We start from the raw sequence: 20624 nt of genomic DNA on the forward strand, positions 1-20624 counted from the left end.
GTTTCAGGTTCACATGCTGTTCAGGTCCAAGCTATTATGTGTGTTGGCTTGAAAACACTTTGAGTCAAACTTGCTTCCGCTTCAAACTTATTCCCTATGGTGGAGAATACATTATTTAGACGTACCCATGGCAAACATATCAGAGACTTGGGGTGTTTATTGTACGTCTGTTGTAATATGCGCCACCACCACCACCTAAATCAAGGATCTCAGTTCACAGTTCTAAATAGTAACCCAGCCCATCCCGGGCCACAGTTACCAGGTGCGGGTTGGACTGGGGTTGGGTACGCGTGTCTGCACTACTAAGCAAAGCAAAGGGTTCCTATTTTGGCCCGTTCCCCGGAATTGTCTCCCAGAGAAGGGCAGATTCAGGTTGCACCGCGCACAGACACCCGCCCCCCCTCCACGTCAAGTTGTGCCCGGGGGGGGGGGGAAGGATCTGAACCTCCCCGCCCCACGCTCCTTTCCATCCTTATAATTATCGCAACTGTCAGAGACCTCCCCGCGTGTGCAAGGAAACCCACAGCAACGGCTCGCCAGGCTGGGCTTGGATCCCTCCTCGACCGCTGTCAAAACTCGCCGCCTCCTGGCCCGGAGCGAAGCGCGTAGCATGGGCTCCGCTCGGCGGGGACGCGGCCAGCCCAGCACCAGCAGCCGCGCCGGGGCTCTGGGGCAGAGCCCAAGCCTGCGGCTGCCGGTCATTTAACTGCCCCCGGGAGGGAGTTCCCTCTATCGGTGCGGGAGCCGGGGGTGGGGGAAGGGCTCCCCTGCAGACTCTGCTGCTTTCGGGCCACGCCGGGGGTACCTGGGGGTCCGGGCCAGGGACCCGGGGCTCGGTGCTGAGCCACCTCCCGCTGCGCCCGGGCTGGAGCGCGCCTGGCTGCGGGGCAGGGCTCGGGCTGAGGGGGGTTTCCACTGGGGGGCTGGTGCGCTACTGCCCCCGCCCGCTGTCCTGGTGGTGCCTGGTCTCGCTCGCTGCTCCCCACCGCAGGTGCCTGGCTAATACACCCCTGAAAAGCAGGAGGGGCCGCTACCTTATTCCAGCCCAGGGACTGCCAGCGAGGGGAAGTGCTGGAGCTCCCCAGCACCTGCCCGCCCGTGGAGCCGGCTTTACAGTGGGAGCTGGGAGAGTCTCCTTGGGTGTTTGGCTTTGGGTTTTTGGAGCAGTGCAAAAGGGATATTCACCCCCCCACACACACACACGCGCGCACACGCACACACACACACACACTCCCTCCCCCGGGCTAGAGCTGGGAATACAACAGGAGAGCAAGAGGATCCGAGCGGTATCCCATCGCCCCCTTATTTTGCGTGTGAACGTCCGGCAACCTTTATTCCGTCCTGCTGCACCTGGTACCTGCTCGGATCATGTCAGCTAAGCTTCTGGTGCTTTTCTTCCTCCTGGCAGTGTTTCAAGCCTGGTAAGTCTGCGCTGTGCAGCCCCCTTCCCGTGTTTCCTCCCAGATGCTTCCATGTAATGTTTGTTGCTCATGCCGAAATATCATACACACAGTTGGGAAAATACTTAGTCCGAGAGACACCGGAGGTTGTTCCCCCCCTTTCTTTTGCCCCCGTTTTCCTCTGCACTATTTGTATTCTGCCTGCTATGTAGCGGAGCTAAACTAGCGAGTTGCTATCAGTCCCCACCATCCCTCCATTCGCTGTCATTAGCCGTTATCTAGGACGGGCTTTTGTATTCAGGATTGTAATTTAAGGCTCGAGAAACGGAGATCCTTAGGCTTCTGCCAGGGAGTTGGATAAAATCTCTCCGCTTCACCTGGGTCTGCGAAAAGTTTCCCCATTGCTTCGCTTGTTACGGAATTAGCCGAGCCCCGAGGGTTGCCAACTGGATTCTCTCTGCAGCTGTACCCACTTAATAGACGTGGCGCGGTTCTTTTATGTGCTATGCAGCGTGTGGCTAGGTCAGGAGTATCATTCAATTGGGGGTTTAGCCTTCAAAGTACCTGCCTCAAGGATTCAAGAAAGCCACGGAAAGCAGGAGAGGGGAGGACGGGATGCTCTGGCTGGAGGCAGGTGAGGTCTGCCTAGGAAAAGGTAACTCAGACAAGCCCACGACCAAGTCACCAAAAGGCTAGTGCAAGCTTCGCTAGTTCTGTCACTGCAACGGATGCAAACAGGTCCTCTGAATTTCTTGCGATGGTGAGTTCTTCGGCAAGATCAAAGCGGTTTTTATTGCCTAAATTTCTCCTCTGAGGTTATCCACGGGGAGGTTTTCCGTTGATAATAGTATGAAGGGGTTATGACAATACCTTAATAATCGCACAACCATCCACTGTGGAAATGTCATCCTGGCCATCTGGAGATTGTGCACTTTGTAAGTCTGCCCCTCCTTAGTCTGTTGGGAGCTGATCTCCAGCAGACCCTGCCTCATAGGAACCCCCCTTCTTCCCCTGAGTTACATTCAAATGAATTGGAGAACTGCAGGAGTAAGAGTTACGCAGGTGAGCAAGTGTTGCAGAATCGGCTCTTCAAGGAAAGTTCAGGGCACTTAGCCACTCCCAGGATCAAGCCCTTAGTGACAGAAACTCCCTCCTGATAGATTATTATTAATCTATAGTATTTAGTGCAACACTTGAAAACCTAGGTGATTGGCCAGTTCTTACAAACAGAGACCAAAGGTTGAGACCTAAGAGGAGAAAAACGGACATGATGAACTCTTCAGAAAACTCTGAAGAGGAGAGCTGGGGTCAATACCCTGTCGTTGACACGGCAGGGCTGGTGTGCAATACTCTCAGTTTAAACTCCAAAGTCCAGCCCAGCATTTATCGCTGGCTAACTTTCTGTCGGACCCTTATGTCTCCTATGAAACGGTTGCTGGGAATGCTGCCCGCATCTCCCCTGAAGACAGCACACTGAAGTGAAAAGGCGCAGACACCCTGAGAGTTAACTTGCTCGCTTTCTCTCCCACGCACACACACAATCTAGTTCACAGTCATTTTCAAACTGAAATGCTGAATTCCTAATTAGGTGGACATTCAGACTTTTTCTCTGTCAACCAAACCCTGGGGAGAGAGGGCTTCTCAAACCCCTTTTCAGCTCACCTCACTCATTCCCCGCAGACACAATTTTTCCTCCAGCCTCCCCCACCTCAGCCCATGATTACCTCATTGTTTATTACTGTCAGCTCTTCAGAGCAGATGGCAAGATCTAGAAACTGAGGCTCCAGACAACTTTTATCCGTTAAAGAAAACGCCTTCCTATAGCATTTCAAGCTTCCTTCTCTGTTGTGTTTTTCTGGGAGTGCACCACGGTTTGGTTTGGTTTGGTTTGGTTTGTTCCTCTCACAGTAAAACAAACAAACAAAAAAAGCTAGTGTTGCATAATAAGAACTAGGAGGGGCGACAGCTCTACTTTCCATTTCACAACATAGGAAGAAAACAGCCCCTCTTTTTCTGTGGCTGTTGGAAAGTCTTGGAATATGGTTGTCTCTCTTGGGAGTGGGGACTAAGCAGTTTAGCTATGACAATGCATCCTAAATGCTTAGTAGGAGCCTATTGGTTTAGGAGCACATACATAAAGGTAATAAAAGTGCCTCTAAAGATATACATAATGCACATCATTGTAGTTAGCATGAATTACTCTGAAAATTTAGGTACCTCTCCCAACCCCCAGTTGCAATCAAGCATTGAGATGAAAACACAAACCTCTAGGATGTAGCTTTCTGGGAAACAATTTATTGGAGGGAAAAGATTTAAAATATCTGGCAAGTGTTAGATTATTGTTGATTATGAGTTTTAAAGAAGCTAATATCTAAAATGTGAACCACTATACAAAATCAATGTGCTAGAATGAACATGGCCCTCATTTACACCCATGCAACCTAATTCCTTGAATGGAATTGCAAGGGTACAGCTCAGGACAGAATTAGCCCCAAAAGGCCTGGTTTTCATTCATAATTCACCCAACAATGCAGATAATTAATTGCTGGACACAAGAAATGTGTATCTAAAAATAGTGCATGTTTGAGAATCATTCTGAAAATGTTGCATTACAAACATTTGGCTTATCAGGAGTCTCAAAGGAAAAAAAATCTTAGACTGAGTGACCGCAATGAGCAAGAGGAACTGAAAGTTATAGCTCGTGCCCCAGGAAATAAAGTTTCATTATTTAAAATGCTTCCCTCCCCTACATTTAGTTCTATATCTTTCAGGCTTCATCCTACAAGTCTTCCACACATAAAGCTCCCAGTAGCTTCATTTAGAAATAATTCTATATTGGCTTCACGTGAACAGGGAAAAAACTGCTCCTCTCCCGGCCCAAAAAACCCCCCTTTACATATGATGTATTCTTTGAAGGATTCAGAGAATGGTACCCTGAATAAAATCTTTATTCACTATGGTAATTGTGGATGTTTTTCTATTTATACATGGTGCCCATCACAGACAATCTAGACATTTAAAAGCATTATAAAAATAATAATCCACACCCCTTCCAAAGTACGCCTGAACCCACCAAAGAAGAAATATAAATAAATTCTAGACCTAATTCAACTCATCCTTTCATAAAAAGCCTGAGCAAAGAGTTTAGACTTGCAATGTGCCCCAGAAGATCAAGAAATTGGTACTGAAGGAATGGGAGAAAGCAAGTTTAAGAGTCTATAGCCTTGTCTATATTTGGGGCTTGCACTGCTGCAGCTTTACAGATAGCTCTAATCTGGGCAAATCTCTAGTGTACATATGGCCTATGCATCTGATTCTCCACTGCTTTGTACCTTGCATAGTCCTTCACACTTTGCAAAATGGGGGTAAAATTACACCAAATCAGAATGGCGTATGCAATGTAGAAGGCTATGGAGAATCAGGCCCAAAGTTTCACCACTGAGATCATCCTTCTTCCACCTGCATATATGAAGATCTCATGACAGTCTGTGTCCCAGATGTTCTCAAATGTGATGGATAAAGTAGATGCGGTCTCTAAGATATTGAAACCCAAACCATAAAAGACTTTAGAGATTCAAGTCAACATTTTGCATTGCACTAAGAAAGCAACTGGTAGGACAGATGAAAATGGATTCCCATGTATGAAAACAGTACTGCATGTTCAGCCACATTCTGTGCTAGCCATGGGTGCTGGAATAATTTTTATAGTGGGGGTTCTGAGAGCCATTAAACCAAACTGTAAACTCTGTATATAATGGAAATCACGTCAAGCCAGGGGGTGCAGTTGCACCTCCCGCACTCTTAGTTCCAGCACCACTGGCACTAGCTACAGTTTCTGGACAATTATTAGTTGTCAATTTATTTTAATCCTTTATTCACATAACAAAGATAATCTACCTCTTGTAGAAAGAAGAATCTTAGCTCCTGAAATGTCCAAAGTACAGAACTATAAAAACAGAATGGCTTAGACTCTGAGATTCAAAGAGACTTATGCAACATATTTATGTACTTGTGATAATTCATCTTACATTCAAGAAGTATGTTCTTAATTCTAACCCTTGTAATGCATTAAGTTCTCAAATTCAAAAAAACATTGATAGCATAATAATTTATTAATAGAATGAAATGATCAGGATATATTAAAAGAGCTGAATTTTTAATATTCTTATTAGCCTGCTGTGCAAGAGATGAATCAGTTGTGTTGAAGGAGTCAGTATAATACTGCAGGATGTTTACCCACCTTAGAATTCTGTTACCAGTTACCCAGTCACCAGTGAGTTACCAGTTACCTATCAGTTAATCTGCTGATTTTTCAAAAAAAGTGATCTAGTTTGCATTAATCTACAGATTGAAGTTCCTGTGAGAAATCAGTGGTGTGAGATGGATTATATAATTATTTTCAGTTCATGCCCCTTACACAAACTCTTTCACTTCTGGCAATAAATACCTCCTTTAACAAAATAGTTCTAAAACTAGATAGCTGCAACAGAATAAAGAACCCAAACTTCTTGAGTGCCTGTTGAGATTTAGTCAATGTAAATTCAGATTTCATTTATGTTATGTAACATTTTATTTTTGTATTGCAGTTCCAGAAAGGTTGAAGAGGATGAATATGAAGATGTAACAGGCAGTCAGAAATGGGTATTAGCTCCAAAAACTCAAGACACAGATGCGACTCTCATATTAAACAAGTTGCTGAGGGAATATGACAAAAAGCTACGGCCAGACATTGGAAGTGAGTCCTCTGTTTCTTTCTGTAGAAAAGATACACCAATATCTAGATAGAAATATTTTGTGTTTCTATTAATGATGGGCTTGATTTGCAAAGTTAAGATCTGGATCCAAACTTTGACGAAGTTCAGGAATGTTCAGGTCCAGGCTTTTGGTTCAGGCTTGGTTCTAATGTAGGTATACAATCCTAGCATTTTATAGCAATTTACAAATACTAATTCTCACAGCACCCTTAGGAGGAAGCTTAACATGATTAGAGCTGTTTTACAGAGGGGAAGTTTGGTGGACAGAAATATTAAATGGCTTGTCCAGGATTATATGACTGGTCATTGGCAGAGTCAGAAATATATTTATTTCCATTTGAGTACACAAGACAAAAAAGCTCTCTGTGTATCCTGACAAATGATTAAAACAGCAGTCCGCAAAACCAACAAAAAACAGAAACAGAAGCCCAGCGGACTTATATCCAGCCCCCTTCCAACAGTGCTGTATAACTACATAAGTTCCCTTGCCAATCTTCCTGCAGCTCAGAAGAAGGGGGTTGGATTTGCCTCTGAGAAGATGAAGGGCAACTTGTGGGGGGTTTCCTAAATCTTCCAATTGGAAACCAGGGGAAATGTCTCCTGGGTGATCAGATGGAATGTGGGAGTCTAGTGGCAATATGGATATGTGATAGGAATTGGATTAGATAAGAACCAACAGATATCTTTCTATAATCAATTCTTTTGACTCATTTGCCTGTATACAAATTTTTCTTCCATAACAAAATAAATATATAGTTCTAGCTCCCATTTTACCATCCCTTGCGGTTATGCACACTTTGGTCATAACCTTTGAGAGAGAGAGAAAGAGTCAATTTATCTTTTTAATTTCCCTCCCCTCATGTATAGGTGAGGAACAAAAAACGGCGAGGGAATTAACCTAAAATGCTCAACTGTGCATGCTCCATTATTGATAGATTTTTACAGAGAAATCAGGGAGATAATCCCTACCCCTTAGTATGAACAGAAATGCGGTGACAGCAAGTGTATTTAATGTACCCTCTAGAAGTTCTCTGTTTTGGTCAGTTTAGAGATGAGTAGGAGCTCCCTGTGCTCAGTCCTTATTGTAATAACAAGTGTCAGCTAGCTAGGCACTAGTACAATTCTAATAAAATCTATCCTATAATACTAGAACATCTCTACATAGGGTTCTTTAACTAGTAATTACAGTGATATTTCCATCATGTTGGAAAAGAGCATAACTGATAGAAGTTTGTGCTTTTACTGTACAGCAACAGTTAATCTTTCCATCTCCCTAATTTGCTAGACTGGTTTCAGCAAATCTTTAATACCCGATGGAATCATGTTCTTCCGAGCTGCAGCCGGAACAAGTTTCCCAGCCATCAGTAACATCAAGAAATGTTGGGACTGATATTTCAGTTTGCTCTCTACAACCTGTCCTCAGATCACTAACTCTGGAGATAAATCATCTCTCCGACACAGACCCGAATGAACAGGATAAATGATGGTATGATTCTGGGGGGGGTGAGATAATAATTCAGAATCGGGGAGTGAGCCTCCATAAGATTAGTAGTGGTCATATATTTTCTCCAACATTGAAAAAGTCATGTATTGCCTAAATAATTCCCATTTTCTCTCCCCGTAAACAGTCACAAATCTTGTTTTCGATAAAGTAGTTGCATTCCACAGCACGGGATTAAACATTTACAGTTCTGGATTCTGTCAATTGAGTTTATGTATTGGGTTCTCATAATTTCAGTCCTGCAACGAAGCACTTCCCGACCATTAATTAACTTACCCTCCCAACAGCCCTGTGATGAAGGGAAGTAATATTGCTATTTTACAGATGAGGCACTTGCCCAAGGTCAAACAAGAAGCCTGAGGGAGGATCAGATATTGAACCCAAGCCTCTGCATCCCAGGCAAAATACTGCGATATCACCCCTTCCTCTCCCACAGAGCACAGGCATGGGTGGCTTTACTAAGCCAGAGCATACAAAGCTCCTAATGTCAAAGTCTGTGAACTAAGGAAAAGAGCTAAGCTAAATTTTCTCTTAAGAGCTTCCAAAGATAAACATTTTGCTTGAGATAGATAAATGTAGCATATTAATCCTCCTGCCTTAACTGTGGTATCTGTCTCATAAAGGCAGCAGGGGGTAAAATGCATGAGACATCATGGGGCATAAAAGAGAAATCACACAGTTTGGAATATTAAGAAGAAATTGGAGTTACATAAGATACTGAATATACCACTGGGTCAAATACAATGTTCAGTATCCAAACGGAAGTTAAACTGATGATAGACACAGAGTTAAATCTGTACTGGGGTACAACAGACTACTCATCAGGGGCTTTTCATTTGTTCAACATTTCCTATGTTTTATGGAGCAGTGGCTACTCACCATTTTATTCAACTTTGCTCTCTACTTGGTTATTCCAGTTCTTTACACTGAGGCCAAGATTTTTGATAATAGAGCCCTAAAATTAGGCTCTTAAATAGGTGGCCTGATTGTCAAAAGTGCTAAGCACCCAGTAGCTCCCAGGGAAGTTAATGGAAGCTGCTGGTTGTCTGGCACTTTTGACATTCAGACAATGTCTTCAGGGACCTATTTAGGTGGACTTTGGCACCTAAACTTGGGCACCCATATTTGAAATTCTCATTCCAAAAGCAGAGGGAGAAGAGGATTGTGAGTGGAAGAAGGGGTATGTGTGTGTGATTGGCACAGCATAAAGCTTATGCAGTGAAATGATCTATGGTCTTATACTCTGCCCATGGGCTCTGAGTGCCCACATGACATATTTCAAGTGTTTTAATACTCAAACAGTCACATTGCATCCCAGCCAGGAATAACGCCCTTATTAAGTGACCTGCAGGGGATCTAAATGCACAGGAGGCTAACACTGCTGGAAAATATGGCAAAGTCACTATCTTTCCAAACCCACTCTCAAGCTGGGAGACAGGACAATATGTCTGCAGGCACTGGAGCTGGGTGAGGGGAAGTGTCTGACCCAGGCATTAGGCAGAGGTGCTACAGGGCATCACATCTCTGATGCTTTTACAGGAGGTATCTAAATCAAAGGTACCTCTTGGGATTTTATAATAAAAGCAATACTGTACTAGTGGTACATCTGACCCTAGTCTCCTATGGCTGCACACTTGGGAGAGGTTTTCCCTCCCCTAAGCATCACAGCTTCCAAAGGTTTGGGTTTTAACTGTTGTATTTGGCAATTTTCCCATTATGTCAGAGCAATAATTATTTTCTGAATAGAAAAAAAGAACACATCCTAAATTAACAGTTTATAGCAGAGGACTGATAAAAATGTCTAGCATCTGGGCCACACACTCCTAGCCATAGTCATGGGACTAACAATACCTGCTCTGAGGCAAGTTATTGGTGCAAACAGTACCAAGCTTAAGGAGCAGGATGCCTTGGCTCTTACCCGGAAAGCGCCTCCACCATGCTCTGAAGCCTCTCCCACAGCTGGATACTCAAGGGCCTGCTCCAAATCCCACTGAAATCAAAGGAAAACCTCCCATTTACTGCAGTGGGCTTTGCATCAAGCCCTAATGGCTAGAATCACAAAGGGACTTAGGCACTACAATGCTTCACCCGTCAGTGTCCTGCTGCCTAGTGGAATTCCCAGTCCCAAGCTGGGTAGCCAGGTTCCCCAGGCATTTTGTGGGGAGAGCTGGGCCTCTAAAAATGGAATTCACTGAAGCCAGCAAGCTGATTTCTGCCATTAGGCACACACAAACTAAATCCTGAGGCTGCTGAGTTGCTTGACACCCCAGTTCATACCTAAACCCTGGTAGGATTGTCAAACTAGGCATTTCCCCATCTACCTTGCTTGCAGGACTTGAGTCAGTAGGCAGACTCCGAGCATACCTAATCCACACAAAGGATGATAGGGGCTGAGAAGTTTGGGGGCTGGCTGGCATGTGTCCCCCACCATTATACCCAATAGTCAGGGCACTTACCTGGGATGTGGGAGATCAAATTCAAAGCCCTAAACTTCCTCATGTGGACCCTCCATCTCCCAGGCAGGTGCCCTAACCACCAGGCTATGATATAGTTTGGGGGGCTCCCAGTCCCTCCTCTTGAAGCTGTTCCACTCTCACTGTTCATTAATGCAGGGACTTGACACTGACTCACCCCCATCCCAGTGCCCTCACCTCAGCACTATTGGTTATAATGGGTGGTGGCTCTCTTCACAAGAAAGAGCTGATTTGGCTAAGGTGCCTAACTCCAGGAGAGGGTTCACATCTGTGAATCCTGATCAGAGACAGGTACCTCCTTCTGACCTGTTGGTTAGTTCCCTAAATCCTTTGGGGAATCTGGGCCGTAAGCCCCACCCCTTCCTTAGCATTTCATTCCTGGCCAGCTTAGGTGGCTCTCTGCTCAGCTTTCTGACATCCTTTTCTTAGCATCTAACTCTCCCCAGACAATGCATAGGGAGCCTAAATGTCTAACTCAGGGCTGTCAATTCCATGCGTAGGAGTTAGGCATTGCCGGACTGAGCACTGCAACACTTAAATCCCCTTTGAGAGTCTAGCCCAAGTGCATATCTGGTTATTGAGTAAGGTCAGACCTTTCCAGAGGAACAGGATTTTCCCCAACACACAGGATTAAGCTCTGACATTTAGTTTGAGTATAAATATTGGCCCTAATATGAGCTAACTTCATATTTGTTTATCTAATGACAAGTGAAATAACTGACAAAGCAATAGGCCACTGAGTGAGATTTACAATAATGCAGCCTGAAATCCAGACAGCCTAAACCTCACTTATTCCCCATTAATTGGTCACATTTTGTCATTCCCATAGAGGTTTTTAATCAAACAATACTAACTTGCCTACTAATATAGCTAATATTTTTAAACACCAAAGAAACTCAGTAGCACATGACAAAATATATGCCCTTTGAAATTAGTTTATTTTAATGTCACTTTATTTCCCAACCATCTTATGTCCAGTTTAGTCCATGACTGGCTTTCAATTTTTAGAAGTGCCTGGAAAAATGAAGCTAGTTTTATTATATTGTTTAGATCTCATTTTTACATATAACATAGTTCATCTTGGACACACATACAGAGATCAGAGAAGACTTCATTGCTTCAGAAGTACAATTTGTGACACCTTACAGGGAGAGTCATTGTGTTCTCTGAAGTAATTTTATATCTAGAAGATAACATGCTGTCTGTTTCTTTTATGGTTGGTGAAAGTCATACAAGGGAGAAACTTCACATGTATAATAGGAGTAGCTCAGTATGCAGTGGGGCACGTAGTGCTCCTCCCCCACCACAGGAAGTCTGTGTGGGCAGGAGGAGAGAATGAGGGGCAAAGGAAGGATGAGAATAAGAGATAAGAGGGGGCATCAAAGAGAGGAAAGGGATGTGAGATGACAAAAGAGAGAGGGTAAGGACAAAAAAAAAGAGAAACTGTGGATGTTGCAAGAAAGTCAGGAGACTGAGAATGGTGTGAGGGGAACAGGGGCAGGCAGAAGAGAAGATAGCAGAGAGAGCACCTCAAAGTGAGAAAGGAGGGTAGGGGGAGGAGCATCTCATCACCTCTCCAAATTTACAACAATAAGTAAAACAAAGAGGCGTTTCATAACATTTGACAGTAACATTCCCTCAAACTGTGTATGTTTTTAACATTGGCCCACAGAAAGGTCCCCGATGCACCCAGACTTGTGGCTTAAAAAAGCAAATTGAGCCTCTTGCTATGAGATTTCTTTCCTCTCTCCAGAGCCCTTAGCCTCCCATCCATTTCTAACACTGCAGTAATGACTAGGAGTGCTACCTGCCAGGGCTATGTAGCTGGACCCTCATGAAGGCCTATGCACCTTCTATTCTTCACCCTCACCTGAGGCCACTGTACATTTATAAGAGTTGTATGTGATTCTTTTCATGTCTACTACTTCACCACTGCTGATGAGACCACAGGTTTCTCATGATTACTTTGATGTCATCTGGAGTAACGTAGTGTTTCTATAGACTGAAAATAATATTACCTCTCTTGACTCGAGCAATTAACCAATATATGGGGTCCTACAGGTTGTTTCTCTTAGGAGAAGTTGATGCTGGAGTCAGGTATTTCTTTGATACAACCCTGTTTATTTACAAAGAATGTACATTGAACAAAGCAGGAATCAAACATCAGAAGACAGTCTCTTTGCTCATAATTCCAAGCCTCTTTCAGAGCAGCACTCTACCCCAAAAGGTCTCCCTTGCAAGGGTTTTTTCTCAGGCCTACACTCCCAGTGGTTGTCCTGATGTCACCTTGGCTTTCTGCTGCTTCTCTGTCAGCTTCTCTGGTGCATCTCTTCTCACACAAAGCTCCACCAAAAACAAAACGCATTATACCCACAGTGAAACCCCTCTCCCCACATAGCTCAGATTTGGCCTGTAGTTTGGGTGGTAGTTCTTCTTGTTTCAGTTCTCTCATTCCATAAATGAGTTTAATGGTTTTGTATATTTTGCATGGATGAAGGGTTGCTGTTACATCCACCAGCTTTAAGGAGATTTCACTCAAATCCCAGGATAGCAATAACTTCGGTGGCAGTGTTAAGTGTGCTGCTACTGTGTGCAGCAAAAATCTTTGAATTCATAGATGGAACAGAAACCACGGAGGACTGATGATATCACACCCACAAATTATGAGAATGTTCAAATTTTTTGTGGTCTGAATCTTCTTTGGGGCAGAGGGGAACCCTGTCTGGGAAACAGCTTGAAGAGAGATGGGGAGAATGGTCAGTAGGAATGGAGGGAGAGGAGATCTATGATAAAAAAAACCCCAAGCATTTACACCTGTGAAAAGCAAATCTATGACACCATTCTGGGTTTCTATGACACCACACAAGTTCCCTGAACTCTTGTTTCACCATTTGTCTCAGGTCAGAAAAAAATCTTCAACAGCATTATTGGTTCTTTAATGCTCATACACTCAATTTATTCTACATATGGGCCAATGATTTCTGTCAACAAAGCTTCTTACAAATTTAAGAAGTTTATATAACTATTAGCATACAACCCTATAACTATTAACATACAACTTTCATAAAACCCTCTCTGAGTTCAGCACCTAAGTCCAGGCTGCAAAGAGGCACCTATTTCTGCTAGCAAGTCATGAATTGGGGGGAACATAAGTATTTGGTTTATTTTATTAATATTTGCGGCCCAAAACAATACAGCTGGGAGAAGATTCCCCCGTATAACCTGTTGCCTAGTGCAGGAGTTCGCAAACGTCATTGCATCATGACCCCCTTGTGACAACAAAAATTACTACACGACCCCAAGAGGGGGGACTGAAGCCTGAGCCGGTCTGAGCTGCACAGTCCCAGGTGGATGGGAGGGAAAAGCGAAAGCCCAAGGGCTTCAGCTGCAGACCTGGGCTTTGACTTCAGCCTTGGGTGGTGGGGCTCAGGCTTCGGCGCAGGAGGTGAGGCTCAGACTTTGGCCCCAGGCCCCAGCAAGTCTATCGCCAGCCCTGGCAACTCCATTAAAACGGCATTGCGACCCACTTTGAGGTCCCAATGTACAATTTGAGAACCCCTGGCCTAGTGCATAGGAAACTCACCTAAGATGTAGGAGATGTCTAGCTCAATTCCCCCCTCCTCCTGTGGGGGAGAAGGGATTTGAACAGCAATGAATCAACCAACTCTGGACTACAGAGTCATTCTAATTTCTGCCCACTAAATATTTAAATGAACAATTATTTGATTAAAAATGGAACACCTTCAACAAGAAAAATGGAGGGAGACCCATATCAGAATATTCTGTAGTCTAGTGGTAATTCCCCCTAGGCATGCCTACCAGATCAGACTCCAGCATGCAATCTTCCCCCAGTTTGTGAATAGTTCTGTGGCTTAGGCAGGAGACAGGCATCTGAGTGCCTAGAGTGAGGCCGCGGTGTGCATGCTCAGGTGGGAGATAGGCACCTGTGAACATGTCGAAAAGCAAAAACTTAGGTGCTGACTGACTTTAGGTGCCTATAGGGTTAGGCGGCAGCCAAGCAGGAGTTTTGTGAATCTCAGTGATGTCTAAAAATGGGACTTAAGTTCCTTTGTGGATTGCTCCTAAAACTGCTAGTTAGAGATTCCCATGGCTCACAGCCACCATGCATGGGGGTGGGGGTTTCATGTTTTCTAGCACTTGGCCAAGGATTTAAAAAGGATCAATTCTTGCCACGTGCAAAGGTGGCCTTGTGTATGAGATAGTTTATCACCTTGTTTTATTATCGTTTTCCTTCACAAGAGCTGGTTTTGTAAGTTGTCTGCCATTGTAATTAAAAAATGACAAGTGGGCAATTGACTTCAAGGAAATTCATTCATGAATCCATTTTAGCTGAGAAAAAACAAGAATGGATTATACTGATTTTATATAGTTCATGAGGGCTGTCTCAAACATGGGGACCATGCTTTCTTTAACTAGCAAATTTGAGTCTTGCCCCACTTATGCTAGCATTGGTATTGGTGGAGCTAGGTAGACAGTACTACAAGGGCAGGCTCTCGAGTGTTCAAGGCCTTATGTTTGTGGTGGTTTTTTTTTTTTAAAGACTCACTACCTCATTCCACCAATGTCTGGGTTCCCATCTCCTTTGCACAGGCACTAGCACCCTGGCTGCCTCCTCCATTCCCTTTGTATATTTGAGCCTTCACAGTTTCTGGTAACCATCCCTCGGGTATCCATGAGTCCAAACCAATGCTCTCCATTTAAAAGTAAAAACGTTGGCCCCACAAACTCAACCTGGATTAGTAGTCCAGTTGGGTTCTTTCCTCCCCCCTTGCCTTTTCATGACTAGTAGGAAAGGTTCTGCTGGCAGAAATAGCCCCTTAGCCAGCTGTGCAACTCCCATTTGCCTTTAGTAGGTTTGCACAAGTGTAGCTAATGGAAATTGGTAAGTTATTCTGTTGATGATGTGCAAGGAGGAATCAGATCCATCTCTGTCACTATTTGCTGTGCTGGCTTCACGAGGATTTACAGGGAAAATAGCATTTCAATACGCCTGATTGTAACTAAAGTAAGCAGTTTCTGAAGACACAAAGAGACCAGATCTGTTAACGGAGAAGACAGCACTTTTACTAAGTCACTCTTTAGACTAGAAATGCATTTTAAGCACTATACAAATTATAATCTTTACTGCTCAAACTATATTGGAGTCTTTCCTCAGCCCATTCAGCCTTCCTGGAGTGCCAAACAAAAATGTACCCTGAAGTGCACTACAGGCTACTGCTTCTGTATGGTTTGCCTCGATTTCTGTCAGCTGCTGATTGCCAGACCTGATTCTTTAAATCAGCTCCAGCTCTGCCATTATACCAGACATAATGGTAGGGAGCTGCTGACTGCATCACAGATCAAAATATTTTCTAGATCATATTGGAGAGACAGCTTTGTCATGTCTCTGTCAGAGCAGATAAAATTATTACTAATCAGTTCTAGGATTCTTGGCCCTCCTATGACAAAGACAGATGGCATTGAAGCATCCCCTACCAGGAAGCAAGGAGACGTGAGTTGTCAATCCAGGATCACATATACACCCCCGTTCTCCCAATTCCTCTGTTCTCCCAATTCCATCCATTCATCCAATGAAGTGAGCTGTAGCTCACAAAAGCTTATGCTCAAATAAATTTGTTAGTCTCTAAGGTGCCACAAGTCCTCCTGTTCTTTTTGAAATTCCTTCTAGTTACACTTCTAGAGCAAGCAAGTGTGTAAATACTAGAGATGCTATTGTCACGCTATCTGGACTGACTCAGGAGTAAGAGTGCCAACCCCAGGGCAGACTCTTAAGAAGCAGGGCAACAACCTTAAACCAGTGGTATGTTCTATAATTAGAGTTCCCCAACCCAGTCATAAGTGTGAGCTTCCAAAGCACTATAACAGTCTTACCATGGAGCCACAGACAGTCTCCTTGGGCATTCCTGTCTATCTTGCCACACGGGCAAACTTGTCTATGTAATATGGTCCCTTACACCAAAAATCACAACAATATTCAGGTTACTCCCAGTCCCAAAGGACCAGTCACTTACCCCTGGTCGATTGTATCTGAGATCTCAAACCAAAGACAACACCTGTAGCTAGTCCTATAATAAATTAAAGATTTTATTAACTAAGAAAAGAAATGTTATTTACAAGATTAAAGAAGGTAACACACACACACAAATAAGTATCACTCCTAACTTTCAACAGATAATAGAAACTTCTATCATAAATAGACTCTATATGTCCTTTGGGGCTAACCCAGACAAAACAGCCGAGGGGTCTTTTGCTTATGCTTGGAGATTTTTGCCCCTTTACAATCCAAGCAGCAAAGAGAACCGAGTTTCTCATTGTCAGGGATTTTTATTCCCTTCACCTCAGAGCCCAAACTGATGGAATGAGTTCATATGCAGATCTCCCCTTCTTAGAGTGAGTGAGGAATGCAATCAACAAGGTCTCTGTCCTTTGATGCTACACAATGGCTCCTTTGTTTTCAATGGGCCTTTTTTTGTGCAGGATGAGTACTTTAGTTTAATTAATGCTTTTTTCCTGTTTGGTGAGTTACACAATTAGAGGTTTACAATGCAAATGTTTGCTATCCCTCTATAACATGGTATACAGATAAGTGAGACTAATGCATGAAGCATCCTGCAAGCCATTCATAAGGTCTAAACAGTAAACACATTCTTATCAACTTCACATCTATTTTAACACAGGTGAGCCAGACTGGTTTCCAGCTATGCATCTGTCAGTGTTCAGTGAGGCCTGGGGCCTTGGCATGAGCTGGCACCTGGTCTGCCAGCATCACAGATATCAAGAGGAATCTTCATGTGGGAAGAAGAGAGGGATTTAAGATGCATTTTTTAATATAACTATTACAGTAGCACTTAGGACCCCTAGCCCCCATTGTGTTAGGCACTGCACAAACACAGAGCAAGATGCTTTCTTTCCCAAAGAGCTCGCAGTCTATGCAAAGTAGTGGAGAAAGAGAGGACTATGCCTAAAACAGGCATAATTACCTCTTGACAGACTAATCCTTTGAACAGGGTGGGGGAAGGAAAAGGAATAAAAACTGTCTTCTCTCCTGCAATGAGTTGGAAACATAGCATGTGGCAGCCATTTAGGGTGCAGGAGTGAGTGAATGGAAAGAACACAAATGCCATTTGTGCTCCATGGATAATTCACATTCACAGGCACTCCTGGAAAGGTTGCTAGAGCGTGGGATAGAACCAGATTTAAAGAGGAACAACCTGAGAATCTTGGAGGGAAGAACAATGGATTTCCCTGCCATCCCTTGCAAAAGCTTTGCTGCCTGGGATCTCTAACCAACAATGGTAAAAACACCCCCAACATGCATAACAGCAGCAGCAGCTATATTTTGAAAGGGCTGAACTGGGAAATAAACAATTACCTGGGCAAAGCACTCGCGTGTTCCTCATGTTTGAAGTAGCACGCAAATTATGTTGGTAAAATCAGTATAATCTATTCTTGATTTGTCTCAGCTACAATGGATTCATGAATATGTTGCTTCAAAACCAATTTGATATAAGAAAGTCTAATTTTGTAAATCTAAAGACAATACATTGAGCCCAATAAACTGAGCATTGCATAAATAACTGCCGATGGTACTGGTATTGTTTAGAGAAGTTATTGAAACATGGAAAAGGTTCCTGTGAATCAGGAAAATGTGCTGACATCATCATTTTGTATAAATGTGTTTGACCTGACAAAACTAGATTAACACAAAACACATTGTGTAAAATCTTAATCTGCTGTAAATCAATGTAGCTTCATTAGAGTCCACAAAATAAACAAACAGCTTTAGTCCTTTAGTAGAAATGAAGGGTATGTGAAAGGTAAAACTCATGCAGTTGATGGAGCTATGCCCATTTACACCAGAGGAGGACCTGGTTCTCAATGGTACAGCATATTACAGCATGTGCCAGCCCTTCCCTTTTAAGAGTGTGCCTGAGGCATCGTGTGTTACCAGTTAGGACAAAATGCTAGAATGCAGCTGTTTGGTGAAGGAATGATATGTTTCCAGGCATGAAGTGCTTGCTGTACAAAAGAATGAATAAGAATGTTGGGTTCATATGTAATTCACCTGGTTGATGCGGTTTTATTAGTTTGTAAGGTACGGAGGAGCTTGGTGACCTGTGCTCCTAATCAGAGGTGATTCCTACTACCAGAGCTTCTTAAAACAAAAACAAACAAAAGAAAAATCAGAGAAAGTCTTGCTATGTGAACATGAATGTAAATAATACTTACTCCTACATCAGATTGGGTTACTCGGTGCTCTCTGCTAGGTGATGACTATCTTGGGAAAAGTGCTGTATAAGTTCAAAGTTTAAATATTCATTATCCTTATTTTCTTAAGTACCATTCTGGCTATGGAAGTATGGCAGGCACTTAACATCAGCCAAACTCATAGACTCAGTAGTTGTAGCTATTCTGTGGTTAAGGCTGAACATAATAGCTTCCCATTATATACCTGATTTTTACTGCCCTTCCATTGCTTCCTGAAAAGAAATCAACCCCCTAAAAGCTTACATGCTACATCTTCATCTCAGTGTAGAGTGTTTCATGGGAAGTTTGGTTAATATCAGACAATGTGTGATATGGTGGTGGCATGCACCACACAGAAGTAAGCTTTTTCCCCAAAAGCATTTTCCTTTGTGACTGCCTGGTCCCTGCTAATTCTTCCTAGTGCAAAGATGAAGCCCTACACTAGCAATTTGGCCTGAGAAAGGTGGGATACTTTATATTAATTTTAAACAGTGAGAATTACCTAGATATAATATTTTAAAAGCTTGAAAATGTTTCTATTGGTTGGCTTCCTTTCCCCCACTTTCATTCCTGCCCACTGTATGTTGTCCTCATATTCCACCAGGTATAACTCCTCCCACACCACATGACCTCCTGTGGACTTGCTAAAGTCCACAGGAGGGAATCCCCATCTTGTTGGACCTCATATGAATTCAGAGCCATTCTTATGGATATATATTCCCCAATACAGGTAAATCTCAGGCCCACCCACAAATAATTCATTAAAAATATTGTTAAGGCTGAAAGTGGATTTCAATGGATTCCTGTTTTTTTCCTGAAAAACAAAACCAAACACTTTCTGTACAAAAATTCTTCAACTCTAAAAATCTCAAAGGTTAGGAAGTCTAGAAGAAACTCAACCCACCTAGTTCTTCATTCCCATTTAATCATTCACCATTATCTCACTTGATTTACATTGCACAGCCCATTTTGCACCCTACTATCAAAAAAATGCAAGTAATGGTCAAAGTAACAAATTACTTTTTTGGGCCAAGCATCCTTTGGCAGTGTTACAAAACTGCACACATAGGGTACTCACTACAAGAACCGGTTTCAGAGTAGCAGCCGTGTTAGTCTGTATTCGCAAAAAGAAAAGGAGTACTTGTGGCATGCTACTGCAGCACTTAATGATTCAATAACCCCCATTTATCTAGCTATGTTTGCTAGGCTAGGATAATAATGACCACCTAAAGTATATAATATCTATGTCCCTCATCCACAAAGGTACTTAGGTGCCTAAACCCAGATTTAGGCACCTAAATCCCAGTTTAGACTTCATTGTAATCCATGAAACTCCTGCAGATTCTGGCAGACATCTATACTCACTTGGTGCCTACAGTGGTGAATTAGCCACTGGACCAATGGGGCCTGTGCCAAAGGGCCCTGACCAATTGGGGGCCCCTGGAAAAATGGTCACCCTGACCTTGCTCCCTGGCAGGAGCACCGGGCAGGTGGAGGAAGCCCCCACACCCCAACTCCACTCCCCAGTAGGAGTGCCAGGTGGGGATTGCAGGCAGAAAGTGTGGGGAGGGGCCCCCACTTGCTCTGGCCCAGGGCCCCACAAACCCATAATCCACCTATGGGTGCCTACATTTTTAGGGTAAAAGTTCCCTCACTACCTAAGGTCTTGTCTACATGGTGCAGCAATGTGGACTAGAAGGATGTAAATTATAACGTGCACCAATGTGAAAAGCCCTATCAAGCCTGAGTAGACCCTGCTGGTGTACACTAAAAGTTCCCTAAATTGTGTTAACATCAACACATTGGTGTGCATTAGAATTCACACCCCTCTCATACACCATGTAGATAAGTCCCAAGTTTCTGCTCCTGTGCCTGACCATCCCCAGGAACTCAATAAATTAATGCTGTGGTGTTTGGATGCCTATATCCTTCCAAAATCCCCAGAGCAATCAGCGAACCGGGGAATGAATGCATTTGAGGCCCAATCTGTTAGGCTTGCTCAGAGGCTGCTGATCAGATCAGGTCCCATTCAAAATATAGCTGGAGGGGGAGCTGCTGCTACTGCCCATCTTATAACTTTTAGCTCAGTGATTAAAGCATTTACCTGGGATGTGGGAGACACAGGTTGAATCCCCCCCATCTTTACAAGAGTGGGAGAAAGGATTTGAGCAGAGAATCTCTATGAGAGGGTGTTCACCCCACACCAATCCTGAAAGGATTAATGAAG

General features: G+C 43.5%; 1 protein-coding gene and 1 long non-coding RNA gene across 4 annotated transcripts in view; one reads left to right on the forward strand and one right to left on the reverse strand.

Moving 5' to 3' along the window:
• The first annotated feature begins 520 nt into the window (after nt 1–520).
• GABRG3 (gamma-aminobutyric acid type A receptor subunit gamma3) overlaps nt 521–20624 on the forward strand; it is a 524307-nt gene continuing 504203 nt past the window's right edge. For 2 of the 3 annotated variants that reach the window (XM_038386893.2, XM_043492577.1), the window contains exons 1-2: nt 521–1421; nt 5987–6135. In XM_038386893.2, the coding sequence (XP_038242821.1) occupies nt 1369–1421; nt 5987–6135 (202 nt within the window). In that variant the 5' untranslated portion in view covers nt 521–1368. Of the gene's footprint in view, nt 1422–5986; nt 6136–7439; nt 7641–20624 lie in introns of those variants that run through there. The other variant, XM_038386894.2, reaches the window with a different exon arrangement.
• On the reverse strand, nt 11152–20553 carry LOC122455912. The gene is made up of 3 exons (XR_006274429.1): nt 20502–20553; nt 18380–18441; nt 11152–12862 (listed from the first exon to the last, which is right to left on the reverse strand). It is a non-coding gene; the product is annotated as an uncharacterized LOC122455912 (long non-coding RNA).

Source organism: Dermochelys coriacea, chromosome 1, assembly GCF_009764565.3.
Source record: "Dermochelys coriacea isolate rDerCor1 chromosome 1, rDerCor1.pri.v4, whole genome shotgun sequence".
In the NCBI taxonomy this organism is placed as follows: Eukaryota; Metazoa; Chordata; order Testudines; family Dermochelyidae; genus Dermochelys; species Dermochelys coriacea.